The sequence below is a fragment of the Urocitellus parryii genome, chromosome 5, assembly GCF_045843805.1.
Source record: "Urocitellus parryii isolate mUroPar1 chromosome 5, mUroPar1.hap1, whole genome shotgun sequence".
In the NCBI taxonomy this organism is placed as follows: domain Eukaryota; kingdom Metazoa; phylum Chordata; class Mammalia; order Rodentia; family Sciuridae; genus Urocitellus; species Urocitellus parryii.
Window position 1 is genome coordinate 130,660,742 of NC_135535.1, and position 16,369 is coordinate 130,677,110.

Sequence of the window (16,369 nt, forward strand, 5' to 3'; positions counted from 1 at the left end):
TGTGTTGGTGCACGCCTGTAATCCCAGCAACCTGGGAAGCTAAAGTAGGAGGACTGAAAGTTCAAGGCCAGCCTCAGCAAGTTAGCGAGATCCTATCTCAAAATAAAAAATAAAACATGGGGAATGTAGCTCAGTAGTAAAGTGCCCGGTGGTCAATCCACAGTGCCAAAAGGAAAAAAAAAAAATTTAGTTGCCAATTCAAGTAAACGCTATGCAAACGTTGTTATATTGTATTGTATAGGGAATAATGAGAAGAAAAAAGTCTGTGCATGTTTAGTTACAGCCATAATTTTTTTTCCAAATGTTTTCAAACTACTATTGGTAGAATACCAAGATAAGGAATCTGTTCCAGAGAGATAAATGTATTTTTACTTTTAGTTCAGGTTTCAACTCTCAAAAGTAGGCAGTCCATCATGAAGTTTCCTGTCATTAGAAAAACAGGATGCTACTTTGTATCAAATATTGAGGGAATTTGAAGAAGTGCTTTTTGTACAAACTGTCAGACACATTATTTATACATTATCACTTGTGAGGACATTATTCTTTTTTAAACTTTGAACCTCTCTGATCCCCCTAAATCTAACATCATATGATATATAATCAACAAAAAGATCATTATACTCAATCAGAAGAATTTAATATTTTCCCTTCCTCTCTCATAGCATTCTTCAGCAAAGTAAATAATTACCAAATCAGATGGCAGAAAATCTTGATGAATTATGCTGCTAAATCTACGATAAAATAATCAAAAAAAAAGGGAAACTGACATTAAAGTAATCACCCCTTCCTAAAATAATCATGGCAGAATAAGAAACTGCTGGAGAACACTATCATTACTCTGTTGATGTTTGAATAAAAAATTTGAAAATTCTAAAAATATAGCCCACTTTCTAAAGTGGGCTAAAGCTATAAGAACCTACCACAGAAATGGAATCTGGTTTCTTTTCTTTTTCAGTGGTACTGAAATCAAATTCAGGGTTTGTACATGATAGGCAAGTACTCTATCACTGAGCTATATCCCCCCCCCCCCCAAATGGAGTCTGGATAGTATTCTTGGGTGGCCTGCTTCTGCATTTTTGAGTTTATAACTTTGGTTTTGAAGACAAAGGCCAAATGACAACATGCTGTAGAAAAGAAGACTAGTACTTTAAACAGATAGAAATGGAAGAAAGATTAAGCCATGCTAGAATACATCATAGTACAGGTATATCAAATTCTAAAGAATTGGTTCAAAGTAGTCACTACATATTTGCAAGCTGATATGCTACATAAAAATATCATCTTTGCATCCACCAGCATCCAACTGTTTATAGTTGTAAGAGAAGAAATAAATACAAAATAAAGAATTTTTTCTTTATACAGTATTTTAAAAAATTTCTTAGCATACTATTTTGGAGTTTGGATCAGTGGTTTAAAAATATCTATGCAAAAAAAGGAATGTTAAGTATAAATTGTTTTCACTGTGATGATCAAATTAATATATCTGCAAAAGCACTATAAGCAGGGGGAATTTATACTTATTTTTATGTTTATACATATACAATTAACATTACACTAAAATTAGGTCAACTATGGCATACCTTGATAATTTTTTTCATTTACAAAGAGTTAAACTAAAAAGACTTCATTACAAGATTAAGGAAACACTTCATAAAATTGAAAAATTTTTTAAATTTTCAAAATACATTATTGTACAACATCAATGTGTTTCATGAGAAAAAAAAGATAAACCTAAAAGTTACAGAAATCTATGGAAAATTAAAAAATAACTTGCAAATATAGGTGGAATATCCTATAAAACCAGAGAAACTGTCTATAGCAAATTAGGCATCAGAAAGAAAATAAAACCATTTTTATGAAGTATACAAAATTCTGTCACTGTTTGTATTTATAAAATGCTATAAAAGCTCTATAGACACAGTGTTTTCTCAAAAAATATATACACTTATGCATATTTTAAATATTACAAAAACAATCTAACGGTTGCCTTTATGGTTTTAAATGAAGTACAAAAAATTATTGTCAACATACAAAATTAATAAATAAATTATTAAACTGCTAGCAGCTATATTAAGAGCAATAAAAAATAGAATATTTAATGTATACTTTAATCACTAGCAAAATCAGCTTCCCTTTAGGCAAATATTGCTGAAGTCATAATTCTTTCCTGATTTTTTTTTAAAGACATTTCAGAAACATTAAAACAAAAAAGAGAAGCTTAGATTGAAGGAAATTGGACAGGGTATCAAGAAACAGAGGTCTGATTCCTGGTTCACGAAATTATTCTGCGTGGCTCCAGGCAAGTCATTTACAACTCTCAATTCCTTAGCTCATTTCCTAGTGATGGAGTGGAAACCAAGAATGTCTCTAAGGAGCCTTCCTTAGTTCTGGGAAGCAAACACTTTGTTTAAAATGAATACTGTTACCTGAGCCTATTATGATCATAAAACATCTTTAAGAGAGGAAACAGAAGACTCATCTCTAAGAGCTATAAATAAGAAACAAAAATGGCAAAAAGAATATACCTTTAGGTTTTGGGGTCTTGTGAATTTGTTGAGAAGTGCAGTCTGAATGAGCTCCCACCGGCTCCCTGCAGTTCGCTCACCATTCTTTTAGGAAAAAGAATAACAAGATCAAACTATTCCAAGTTATTTTGCATTACAGAATCAGAAGTCAAACAAGTTAAGTATCAAAACATGTTTCAGGGACTAAAATAATCTTCACTTTTTCTTACCTCATCTTCTACAGGGTACAAATTTTGTTCAGAACAAGGCATTTTAACATGCTTATTATCCCACAAATCTTTATAATGTGTTGGAAAAGGTTTGGGAACTTCTCCTGCTCGTAAAAGATCTACCTGAAATAGAGGGTAAATAGGAAAATTTTAAGAGTATAAACTCTAAGAACTTCTTCTATAAAATAATCCACAGAAAGAAGCTAAAGTAAATGCACTATAAATACATAGACCGGTTCCCAGGCAAGAAACCTCAGAAGTTCTCTTCAGCTGTTGTCACTCCTCTCCTCTTATCAGCTTCCAAGAGACCATGTCCTGTATCTCCATCCCATCTAGGTGCTAAGCCCTCATCATTCTTTGCCTGAATTGCTGCCTAAAGCCTCCATACTCTCTCCCTAAATCCAAGTGTCCCAGACACACTCATTCCTCCATAAAACCCTTATCTCCACTTTGGAATAACATTATCTTTTGAAAGTATTCCCAGTTTTCTAATTCATTTTAGATAAGTCAGATTTTTTAAACATAGCAAATTCAAGTGCATGTCTATATATATGCCTATGTACATACCAATATCTCTTTTCTCTTTTTAATACCAGAAATACCAATTACCTCCTCCTCACATTTTTTTAATCTGGTTAAACCCTTATTCTCACCTTTATAGCTGGGCTCAATTTTAATTTTTCATTACCAAATCTTTAGAAACTCTTTAAAAGGCAGTTCATTTCCTCATTTTATTAGATCATAATCATGCTAGGAAAAAGTAGAAGAAAAGACAGTTCCAGCTATAGTCTGGATCTGGAGTGTCCCCCTAGTGGCCCATGTACTAAATGCTTATTCCAAGCCCATGCTATTTGCAAGTAATGGAAGGAACCATTTCCTAGTGAAAGGAAGTTAAGTCCCTGGGGGGGCCGGGGGGAGGGGGGGGGACTGTCCTTGAATAGGATTTTGGAATCCTGGCCTCTTCCCTCTTACCTTCTGCTTCCAGGAAGCATAAGGTGAACAGACCCTCTACCATGTACTCCCACTTTAACATACCATGCCACCAAAGGCCCATAGTGCAATGGGGCCAAGTAACCACAGACCAAAACTTCTAACACTATGACCAAAATAAACCTTTCCTCATTATAAGGTGATCAACCAACATAATTCTCAAAAAAGGAACAGCTTATAGAAAGGAAGACTGTCAAACAAGCAGCTTCATAAAAACATTTGCAATTTAAGAGAAATAAATTTGTAAGCCATCGACATAGGTGATCATTAAAGCCACAAGGGTAGATGAGACCACCCAGGAAGAAGAGAACATATGAAAATGCCCAGAGGAATTCTAATAGCACTGACTGGTCATATATAGAAGATAAAATAAGAAGTAACCTAAGAACTGGCTAAGAAGGTAGAAAGAACACTGGGATTACACCATGTCATAGAAGCTTAAGGATGAGAATATTCCAGGAAGCAGAAAAAAGGTCTACAGTCAAATGTGACTGAGTTATTAATTTTTCTGAAAGTACTTTTCACCCTCATAAGGTACCAAAGGTGATTTTGTCAAGTTTTTCCCCCTCATTTGAGGAAACAGAATAGGTACTACTTCAGCTTTAAACAAAAGAAAACATATATATAAATAGTGTATGTTCATACTCATACACAAAAGTGTATGTTTATAGATATTTAAGCACAAGTATTACATCCTTGCAATTTCAAATTACCATATATCTAAAGCTAATTAGCTTCATCAAATTCTGTAACTATTAACATATGCCACTTTAGAAATGTAACTAAGAACTATGTATTAAAGAACTAAGTTTTTTTGTTCTTGTCCTTTTTCTTGGGGCGGGGGATTGGCTTATTTCACTTAGCATGATACTCTCCAGCAGAAATAGTTTTAACAACCACAACAACAACGAAAAAAACAAAAAAACAAAAAACATTGCAATGACAATCGCAAGTAAGGGACAGACAAGGCACAACAGGAATTCAGAAGGGACAGAGTGACTTCCAGTTTGAGGGTTATTCTGCCTCACTGTATTAACCATTGTTCTTGATAATATTCCACATTTCCTTGATTTTCCATTAAAAAACTATTTTGTATATATGTATAACATATGCACATATAATATGTACATTGTCATATTCAGAATAATGAATCTAGAAGAAAACACAAATTTTAAGCTCTGGCAATAGGACTAAGAGATACCAGATCTTTACACAGTAATTTTCTTCTTTTTTTTTTTTTTTTTTAGAGAGAGTGAGAGAGAGTGAGAGAAAGGGAGAATTCTTTTTTTTTAATGTTTATTTTTATTAGTATTTGGCAGACACAACATCTTTGTTTGTATGTGATGCTGAGGATCGAACCCGGGCCGCACGCATGCCAGGCAAGCGCGCTACCGCTTAAGCCACATCCCTAGCCCTACACAGTAATTTTCAACAAAGCAAACTTAATGTCATATACACTTTTTGGAGGGTGGTAGTCCCTGTGAAATCTACAAAGACTGACTAAAAATCAGATGAATATTTAAAACTATTCAATGAGAGATAGAAACCTTCTAAAACTGGATTATTTGTAATGGTTACAGAATTCACTAACTAAATATCACCAAACTGCACATTTAAAATGAGTCAAATTCATACACCTCATTAAATTTTTTAAAAACCCACAGAAAGTATGAAAGAAGTTAAGTAGGAGCTAGGGTAAGCAGCAAATGAGGTATAACTGCTTAACAGATACAGGGTTTCTGTTTGGAAAATAAAAAAGTTCTGGAAATAGGCAGTAGTGATGGTTGCGTGACACTATAAATGTACTTAATGTCACTGAATTGTACACTTAAAAATGATTAAAATGCTAAGTTTTATGTTATGTATGTCTTACCATAATTTTTACAAAAGTGAGATTGGCTTTAGAGATGTTAAGTTTGGTACCTGTGAGACAGTGATAGACATGTATAGAAGAGCCTAAACCTTATGAGGACAAAACTGGAGAATGTACTCAACTATGTACAATTTTGAATTTTGGGGTCTAAGCTAGTAACTAAAATGTAGTGTTAATAAATACTGACAAATGAATTTAAAAAGAAAAAAAAAAGAACTTTCATAAAAACCCTGAAAATTTCAATTTCATCATTAAAAATTCAAATTCATCATTAGCTGACTATTCATGATTCATCTGGCTGATTTATTAAGTGCCCTATTATTAAGTAAGCTACCATTTATCTCTTCATTCTGTAGACTTCTCAGTATTTCATATTTGCAAAAAAAGAGAACTTTCTATGCCTTGGTCTGTTTTATATTAATAAATATCACAATAAATCAGAACTTCCAGTCCTCTCTCCTAGTGGGTAAAAGGTGATACTCACCCGAATAGTTACAGTATGATTGGCAGATGGCCTCAAGAGAGGTAGCCGGATTCCACACTGAGGCATCCTTCTCATCTCCTCAATAGGAGTTCCAAGCCACTTCTTATCTGGAGAAAGGTGAGGTGGAACGTATTTAAGGATCTTCCTTTCTGTTCTCTGATGTTTGACTTCACACTGTTCTTTTCTAGGGACAAGACAAACGTATGCAGCCACAAATTATTTATTGTTCCCCTGAATACAAAAGTACAAAATTTTAGCCAGAATGTTATTGTTTAAAGTGCATTAACCTTGCTCTAGCACTTCAGTTTGTTTTACACTTACAAGGCAACAGAAAACCTTATAAAGCTTATATTAAAATTCCTTCCTCAGACAGATAAATCATCTTCTAAAAACAGAAATGAGCCATGGTTCATAGTATTAGCCACTTCTCATCTTTACACAGTAATTTTCAACAAAGCGAACTTAATGTCATAAGAAAATTGATCTCTAGAAAATTGAGATCATATAAAATCATTGGGCAGATTTTAAAATTCAATATGGAATAGTGACAAAAATATAAGCTTTATAATCAGACATGCATGGAATTAAATCCCACTACCACCACTCAGATTACATGATTTCAGTGACTTTTCTAATGCAAATCAGGTTTCTCATTTATAAAGTGAGTACAATAATTTCTGCCTGTCAGAACATTAGAGAAAGTATAATATATAATGGCCTAGAAAAATGGCTAACAGTCACCACTATCAATCTAATATTTTCATGTTCTAATAATTCCCATATATTCCATAAAGAAATTCATGAAAATAAAAATCTGACTGCCAACATTTATTATATCTTATTTTCTATTTCTTGCCATTTTAAAATTTAGAGTCTAGGATTAAATTTAGCATGAATATTTAATAAGAAACACAACCATTACTTTATTCTACTATAAATCTTGACTTTGTTAAACTCCCTTATGAAATTTTAAAACATATACTATTAGAAAGATGCTCCTTATGGGGAAAAAAGAATTACCTTCTATCTTCTGCTTTAGGCATTCTCATAAAATGATCAGTGATTTTAGAATCCTTTTTTCCATGCTGCTTGGAATTTTTGCATTCTACATTAAGGCTAGAAGTATTTCCAGGTGGCCTGGTATTTAAATCACTCATCCCAGTGCGATTCTCTCCTCCTTCAAATTGAAAATGTAATCTAATTTCACCTCCCTTATTAGAGTGCCGTTTCCTAAGTTCACTGTCAGCTTCTCTTGCTTGGAACCTTGAAGGTTTATTTGTTGTTTGGGAGGAACTACCATCTTCTTGTTCATCAAAACCTGGACTTGTCTCTTCATCTGCTTCTGAGTCTTGACAACTATTTTTGGAATTATCTACATCCATCGGTGACTCTGGTTCGCTCTCCTTCTCAAATGGAGAATTTCCTAGGCTACTTTCTTTTCTACTCAACTTGCTATCATTTTTGGGTCCAGTTCCAACATCTTCAGAGCCAACATCGGACAATGGGCTCTCTGGTACCACATCTATCTCCTCCTGCTGACAACCTGCAGAGTCTTCTACAGGATGGCAAGTCTTGCTACACTTCTGGTGGTTTCTGGCATCTCTGGCCTGCTCATCTTCTAAAGTCTGTTTTGCATTTGCAAGCTTTGCAGGTGTCAGAAATTGTTGATTATCTTTATCTTCGTCACTATCTGTGTAACTGTGATCATCAGTTTGGGGTGACTGATTGATGTTAGCATTACTATACTGCTCTGGTACCAGAGTCACTGTTGAAGGTTCACTTCCCAAAAGCTGCTCTGTGTGTTTCCCCTCATTTTGCCACTTAACCAGAGTTGCAGTCTGATGTTGGTTCAAATATTGAGTGCTTTTTTCAATGGGTGATTTATCATGACTTAGCTGAGAAACATTTTCTAATTTTTCCACATTATGTTGGTAAAAGTTATCTTTTTGTAGAGAACTCATCATGGATTCTATCCTTGTATTGTTATTTTCTTTACTACACAAACTATAAGAGAACAGAAAGAACTAAATTGAATTTGTGATACAAAAAGTTTCCTAATCAACCACATCCCTACAATGTCATATCCATAAGTATATTTGTGAATACATGAACACACAGCATGTTCTTTCATTACTGTTTGTACATGTGCCTATAATTCCCTTCCCCAGCTGTGTGCTTGACAAACACCTATCCTTTCTTCAAATCATAAACTTCACTCACCTTCTTATGTAGTTGTCCCTCAAGGCTTAAGCATAAAGCTGATTCTTTTTTTATTTCTTCTCTATATTAACCACCACTCATATCTTTTCTTGCTCATACATTTACTGTGGCATTTCTCACATGAGTCAGCATTACGTGTTTTTGTGTCTGTAACTACCATTACAAAATAAGTATTTTAAAGGAAGGGACTAAGGGCTGGGATTGTAGCTCAGTAGAGCACTTGCCTCACATATGTGAAACACTGGGTTCAATTCTTAGCACCGCAAATAAATAAATGAATAAAATAAAGGTCCATCAACAAAAATTTTTTAAATAAATAAATAAATAAAGTAAGTAAGGGACTATTCCTTTTTTGGGTTGTATTGTAGGTGAATAAAAAATGAGAAAGCACAGAAATAAGAGAAAATATGAAGCAAGATAAAACCCCACACTATATAATTCATTTCTCCATATAAGCATGTCTCTATACCTTTCTGATTCAGCTGTCTTGATTCCTTTAGTGTCCATCCAACTGGTAATAGTCTTTTGTTTGAAAACTTTAAGAAAGAAAAAAAAAAGTACAAAATTAATGTATTTTTTCAAATAGAAAAAATATACAGCCTATTATATTTATAAAACATATATTTTTAAAAATATACATATGGCATTTTTTTAGGTTCTATGACCTAAACAAAGATCTTCTTTCACCCTCAAGTATTAAGAGAGAAGTTATGGACAAACATACTAATATTAACGGCAAAGAATAGAAAGTGACTGGCCCCAAAAAGAGTTGGTATGGCTCAATGTGTAAGAATATAGGCTCTGGAATCAGAAAATCTGGATTCAGATGCTGATTCTCCCACTGTTTTCCTGTGCGATCTTGTGAAGGACAATTTCTCTTTGTCTCAAATTCCTTAGCTATAAAACATACTAGCAGTGTTTTTCATGGTGTTAATGTGAGGTTTAAATAAACTAATAATAATCTACGTAAAGCGTATAGGTGCCACTCAGTATATGCCCAGTAAACGTTAGTTCTAAATTATCATTTTTATTATTAATACTTCTTTTGGTACTAGGGATTGAACATAGGAGTGTTTTAACACTGAGCCACATCTTCAGTCCTCTTTATTTTTTATTTGGAGACAGAGACTCACTAAGGTTGCTAAGGCTGGCCTTGAACTTGCAATCCTCCTGTCTGTCTCCAAGTAGTTGGAATTATAGGTGTATACCATCATGCCTGGCAATTATCTTTATTATTTAAAATGGTTTTAATTAAGAAGATATTTCCAGGAAAAAGACTACAGCAAGAAATAGGAGTAAGTGGGATAATTGTTAATCTCTGGAAAGAGCTAATACTTAAATTCTGCCTTTAAGAAAAAGCATGAATTCACAAAAAGTAAAAAATCATAAGCAAAGGCACCAATGGCAGAAAAAAAAAAGAAAACAACACACAATAGAGTCAAAAAGTCAGCTAAGACAGTATCACCGAAGACCATACTCACAAAGAGAAGTATAAGAAAGTGCTAAAAGTCACACTGTGATTCCAAAATTCAAATCTAGGAAGCTCACAGCCAGCCTGAAGGACAAATACGCAGGCAAAAAGGCAGAGCCTACTGACAAAAAACAGTGAGAAAGCTCCTGGTGTAGGTCAGTAGTTCTCAAATCAGGAGGCTAGCAATAAATGGATCCAAGGGCCACATCCTACTAAACCTACTGAATCAGAATCTGTATATGAGTATGATGGAGGCTGAGGGGAATCTGTAATTGTTTCAAAAAGTGATTTTGATGACCAACTAGACTGAAGAATTACTGGCCAAGGAGCAAAACAAATCTCAGTAAGAGTGGTAAAATGTAGGAGAATCATTACAGACTTCATAATGTGAGAGAAATTAAATGTGGCACTAAACTCTAAGCTTGAAAGGATTGAAAGATTGTGACAGCATTAAGTAGAAATGTGGATTATAAAAGAATTGAGATTGGGGGGAAATATGATTAGGTCAATTCTGCACATACTAAATTTGAGGAACCAAGGAGATAACTTGATAGAAATGACCAGAAATCTATAGCTATTGATCAGATAAGTACAAGAGATACAATATAAATCAAAACAAGTAATAATTTATATAATCATTAGAAATAAGTGTGCTTATGGGAGTTCATAACCCACTTGAATCTAATATATGAAATATGATATATCAAGAGCTTTGTAATGTTTTGAACAACCAATTAAAAAAAAGAAATAAGTATGCTTTCAAAACTTAACATACTATACATGGATTAAATGTATATAACATTTTAGTATAAAAAATAAAACCTGAAATATTCTCAACCACTTTCTAAACTGCATCTTAAATCAGACTCTTTCTTATTTTCATACATCTTCTCAAACACCATATAATATGAGCAAAACAGATGCAGGCTCAAGTAACAAAATATCACTGATTATCTCTGAGATAATGGCATAAGTTAAATACATTTGAGACTTAGGAAAAAATTCAAATTCAAGTATTCTAATGTCATACAATTTACACCTGCCATGAAAGTATCTGAGTACCATATATTATACTTCCTACAAAATACTAATAGTTCAACTAGTAAAAAATCATTATTTTTTAGTTTTATCATAAAAAGTAATTATATGCAGTTAATATTTCTTGTTAAATACCACTACTTCAGTGATTTTATTTTGAATTTCTGCAGCATATTAAGCTTCAAAGAAAAATTAATTTTAGTAAGCAGAGTTAAGAGGATGATCCAGCCAGGCCCATTGGTACATGCCTTTTATCCCAGCAACTCAGGAGGCTAAAGCAGGAGGATTGCAAGTTCAAGGCCAGCCTCAGCAACTTAGTAAGATGCTCCCCAAAATAAATAAATAAAAAATAAAAAGGACTGGGATGTAGCTCGGTGGTAGAGCATCCGAGTTCGACCCTCAGTCCAAAAAAAGGAATTTGATTCTGAGACTTTTTCTACAGTTCTCTCTTTTCTATTGAATTTCACTTTACAGGTTAAGCATCCCTGATCTGAAAATCCAAAATGCTCTGAAATCTGAAACTTTCTGAGCATCAAGCACTGATTTTAGAGAATTTCAGATTTTGGATTTTGGATTAGGGGTGCTCAATCGCTAACATCTACACAAATATTTTAAAATCTGAAAAACTCAAATCTGAACACTCCTGGTCCCAAGCATTTCAGATAAGGGACACTCAACCTATACCAAACACAGCAAGTACAGTTCAGAAAATCCTCAAATTGCAAACCAGCAGTGTACAAAGCATTCATTTTTGAGTCAGGTTAGGATTTAAAAAACTTTTTTTCCATAAATGTTACAGTTAAATATAAGGACTCATTGGCTAGGCTCCTCCACTACACATGGAGCTCAGCACTGTACTGATAAGTCCACAGAACCTAAAGACTGCAAACTTTATTTCATGAAAAACCACATGAGTTGTATACCAGTGAAGTTGAGAAAGAGAGCTAGGGCTCTCTCCTGTAGCCCTAACAAGGAGAATGTGTTCTCTCTCTAGCTAGGGCTTCTGATTATGATTCCTGAAGCCTGAGAAAAGGATGAAGAAGGAAAGGCAAGAGATGAGGAATCAATATTTCTTGTTAACATTCCTCAGTCCTTGTTTGGTATCCAGAGAAAGGGCTTCCCTACTTTCTTTCCCATACCACCACTTTTGGCTTCCAAAGGTTTCTTTTCCAACATATCACAAGACTGTTTCAAAGCTCTCTCTCTCTTACTTCTGAAGTAAACATAAAATGATGATTCCCCAAATTCTGGGAAATTTCTTTCATTTAACTAGAAATAATCACAGCAACAAAAATAAATAAGGAAAAAGTACATAATGTAAAATCAATCCTGGACTGAGACCTTTGTTCAGTCACTAGCATCACTACGCCAAGTTTTTTTCAGCTTCAAATTGAATTAACAACAACTACTTCCAAGGGTTATGTGAATCATTAAGATTACAAAAATTAGAGAAAATATTAAATGTCCAGCCTCACAACACAGATACGGAAGAAATATATTTATTCTTAACACTTCTATTCAATCTTTTTTTTTACTGAGATCAGTAGTTCTCCAACTTTATTATGAATTTGCACCATTCACATTTACTCTCATCAGTAACATCAATCAGTAACAAGTGTATTTCAATGACATTATTCAATAAGCACCTATAGATAGAAGCAAAAGGTACAAAATGCACTAAAATTCAGCTGCATTTCAAAGGAACACCCCACTTCCACAAAGTTTCCCATAGCAATGCAAGTACATAAATCACCCCCCAGAATGTGAACAGCAAGCTGACTTCTCTGCCTAAATACAGATTATCTGATTTCAATCAATATAAGACATATCCAGGAAGAAAAATAATACTAAATACTAATTTTTCTACTCCACCTACTCCTTCTAGTATAAGTAACTATGTACCAACTTCCTAAAAGAACCCTAAAATCCAAATGACATAAACTTAGAATTTCAATAATCTGTTAATTGGTGTTCTGTATATAGAAAACATCACACATGTGAAGAATTAATATGATTCTTCTTCTATAAAAACTCAAGATCCAAACAATAAAAAATGACTGCCCTGGAGGATCAAAGTCAGCCTCAATAACTAGAGACGCACTAAGCAACTCAGTGAGACCCTGTTTCTAAATGAAATATAACAAAGGGCTGGGGATGTGGCTCAGTGGTCAAGTGCCCCTGAGTTCAATCCCTAGTACAAAAAAACAAATTAAAAAATGCATATATGAATGACTGCCCCAACACCTACCAACAACTAATTCCTCCTTACCATGCAAATAAAGTTGACAGGACCACAAATTACCCAGTCACACAAGTCAAATATATTACCTGTTGTTCACCATCAGTTCTCCCTCCTCCATACCAAGTTCTCTGAAATCTACATGCTAAATTTTAAGTCCATTCCTTCCTTATATTCCTTAAATATGTTACTCATCGGGTGACTGTTACGTGCCTCCAACAACTTGTCTCCCTATTTACAGTCTTGACTTTCTCTAATCCAGTGTTTTATAAACTACAAAAAAGTAACATATTTTAATGAAATACAAGAATGCATCATAAATAGTGAGGGTATTATTTTATAAAATATTTGTTTTCAGTTATAAATACAGCATGTGTACCAGGTTATATGTATATTACTGTGTGCCAAATAATTTTATACTGTGTGGGTTGTAGTAAAAAAAAAGTCCAAAAGCCATTGTTTATATCACCTTTTCTAAAATATTAACAAAATGTTTAAATTCCTTAACATGGTACTCAAGTTTGAGTACTCAACAATCTCACCTGACAATGCTGTTATCCTTTAGTGTGTGCTGTTTCCTTTGCCTGCATATTTTCTCTCCCCTTCATTTATATAGATAATCCTGCTCATCCTTCAAGACTTAAATCTGCTCCCCATTGCCTCCAAGTCCTAAGACACCCAAGTGTACAGAAAACTGTCTGACCTTTGCCCAGCCTCTTAAAACTGTTGACTACTGCATTCTTTTTGAAACACTCTCTTCTTTGCATGACACTACACAAGCTTGGTTTTCCTCCTACTTCTGTGACCATTTTTTTTTTCAGTCTTCCCTTAAAATGTTGGTGTTCCTAAGTGTTCTGTCCTTATTCACCTTTACATTTTCTATATATTTAAATGATATCTAAACGATTCACATAAGCTTCCATAGCCCTCTTTATTCCAAGAACTCTCAATTTTTCCACCACACATGTACTACTTCTGAGGAATATAAGTATCCCATTCTCTCCTGAATTCATCTACTTCTCCTTCTTTGCCGCCCATATCCAAGTGTAAGGCTAAAATATCTTCCCCCTAGAACACCTTAACTCTCTGGGCCTCCACTTGTGTTTCCAACCATTTTTTGTTTTCCACATGAACTATAGGGACCATTCAACAAACAATTCTAATCAAAGTACCTCGCCCCAGTGAAAATTCTGTAATAGCTCCTCATTGTCTTTAAACTTCAAAATCTTTAGTAGTGTTTACTACATCACAGTAAAGTATGATCTGATTTTCTCCAACTTGCTGCACCCCTTCTCTCACTACTCTCCCATTAACTCTCCATACTAGTTGCACTCCTGAAACATCTCCTTATTACCTCTTCATCTAGGAAACTGTATACAATTGTTAGTCCTCAAAGTAAGCATAGTGTCTTCCGGAGGACTGTTTTTGAGCTCATAAACTAGGTTAAGTACACCTGCCTTCTACCAAAACAATCTGTCCCTCACATATCAAAATATTCACTACCTTTTGTCATATGTATTATCTTGTCTATTGTCTATATCTCCTGACAGATTTTAGGGTATGAAAGCAGAGAACAAGTTCCTTGTGTTCAACACTATGCCAGAGACAAGCACAACAGTAGCTAAGACTAGGGACTGGGGTTATAGCTCAGTGGTAGAGAGCTTGCCTAGCATGCATGTTAGGCACAAGGTTTGATCCTCAGCATCACATAAAAATAAATAAAATGAAGATACTGTGTCCATCAACAACTAAAAAAAAATATTTTTAAAAAAGTAACTGAAATTTAAAAAAATTCAGCAGATGCTAAATTCTTATTCAAGGATTTTAAACTATTGAGTAAAAATTACATTTTTACATTATAAGCTTTTTTTTTTTTTAGCAATTACAGACATTGAAAAGATGTGGCTGCATATAAGGACCTAGTGAAAAAACAAGTTAAAGCCAGTAATAATTCATTTAGCTAGTGAATCATAATGCCATAGAAACAACTATAAAATTAAGCTGTTTATTCTTGAGTTTTTTCTTCTCCTTGAAGAGAAGCAAAAAAAAACAGAAAATTAACTTTACAAAATAAATATTACAGCTTTTTGCACTTACAGAATTAGTTGCTGTTTAAAATAAATATAACTATCAGGGCCATATCAAAGTGTGTAATTGACTTATTTTCTTTATATTTGTTGTGTTATTAACTTTTGAATTATACTTGCCTTTCTAAACCCATACATTCCAACAACATACTCCATCGCCAATTAAAATTCTGCATTGTTTAATACATTTTTGGTAGCAAATGAGAGCAACTCAATTTGGACTTGCTAAGGAAATTGTAAAGTTAAATATGAATATATAAGTACATAAATAAAGCTGAGCCACAGGATCAACTAGGAAAAAAAAAAAAGTAACTGAGACTAAAAAATCTGGACCCTGGGTCCCAGAATCCGAAGGAGGGAAGTTGCAACAGCTTTTTTTTTTTTTTTTCCCATCTACAGGCTGAAGCGTCCTACTGCTACTCAACTAGATGCCAATAAAGGCAATTTCTCCATCAAATCTGAGAAAAGAAAACAGGGGGTCTCCGGCCATTTTCCGCCCTGTAACTGTCCATCAAGATTTCTCACAACAAGCGGATCCGGGAAAAATGCGGCCCCCGCCTCCTCCACTGGTGGCATTGGTAGTTGAGCAAGCGAAGCTCGGAGTGATGCATATAAGACCAGGTTAGAGTGACAGGAGCCCCGGGTCCTCGGACTCAAAACAGAGAAGGTTTGGACCGAGGCGAAGGACAAAGATTTTTATTTCCCCACGTACCAAGCGAGGTGGCGCCGCCTCTGTGCGGTCCTGCCCGCCCAGGGACGCAGCCTGGAGAGGACGGTGGGACCCTGAACTGTACAGGAGCGTCCTTGGGGTCGAGGACGCGCCTTTGCCTGCCGGGGAAGCTCCGGGAATCCAAGGCAGCCGGTGGAGAAGTTGTAGCGGCGCCCCAGCGGGGTCGCTTGGTGCAGGGCTCACAGCCGGGGCCCGCACTCATGCTTGGGACCCACAGCGCACAGTCCCCGGGCCGGCCCGGGAGGAGACCTCATTCACTAACCCTGAGAGGGACGGACTGCGCCTCCTTCTCGGCGCCTCCCCGCACCATTCCCTCTCTGCCGCTGCCTGCTTCTGCAGTTGCTGGTTCGCCGGCGTTGGAGTCAAGCCCTATTGCAGAAGCTTGCCTTCCTTCTTTCCGCAGGTATCTCAGCCTCAGATCGCTCTGCTTGGATTCCGACTTCGTTCACTTTCCCACCACCGGAAGTCTGCCGTCAGGTGCTCCCGATTTCCGGGGTGTACAC

At 35.2% G+C, this 16,369-nt stretch overlaps 1 protein-coding gene across 2 annotated transcripts in view; it reads right to left on the minus strand.

Moving 5' to 3' along the window:
- Nucleotides 1–16,315, minus strand: part of Parg (poly(ADP-ribose) glycohydrolase) — a 115,346-nt gene extending 99,031 nt beyond the window's left edge. The window contains exons 1-6 of one of the 2 annotated variants that reach the window (XM_026410849.2): nucleotides 16,129–16,315; nucleotides 8,771–8,837; nucleotides 7,102–8,085; nucleotides 6,082–6,265; nucleotides 2,735–2,857; nucleotides 2,526–2,609 (exon numbers count right to left, since the gene is read on the minus strand). In XM_026410849.2, the coding sequence (XP_026266634.1) occupies nucleotides 2,526–2,609; nucleotides 2,735–2,857; nucleotides 6,082–6,265; nucleotides 7,102–8,085; nucleotides 8,771–8,808 (1,413 nt within the window). In that variant the 5' untranslated portion in view covers nucleotides 8,809–8,837; nucleotides 16,129–16,315. Of the gene's footprint in view, nucleotides 1–2,525; nucleotides 2,610–2,734; nucleotides 2,858–6,081; nucleotides 6,266–7,101; nucleotides 8,086–8,770; nucleotides 8,838–15,848 lie in introns of both variants that reach the window. The other variant, XM_026410848.2, reaches the window with a different exon arrangement.
- Nucleotides 16,316–16,369: the final 54 nt, after the last annotated feature.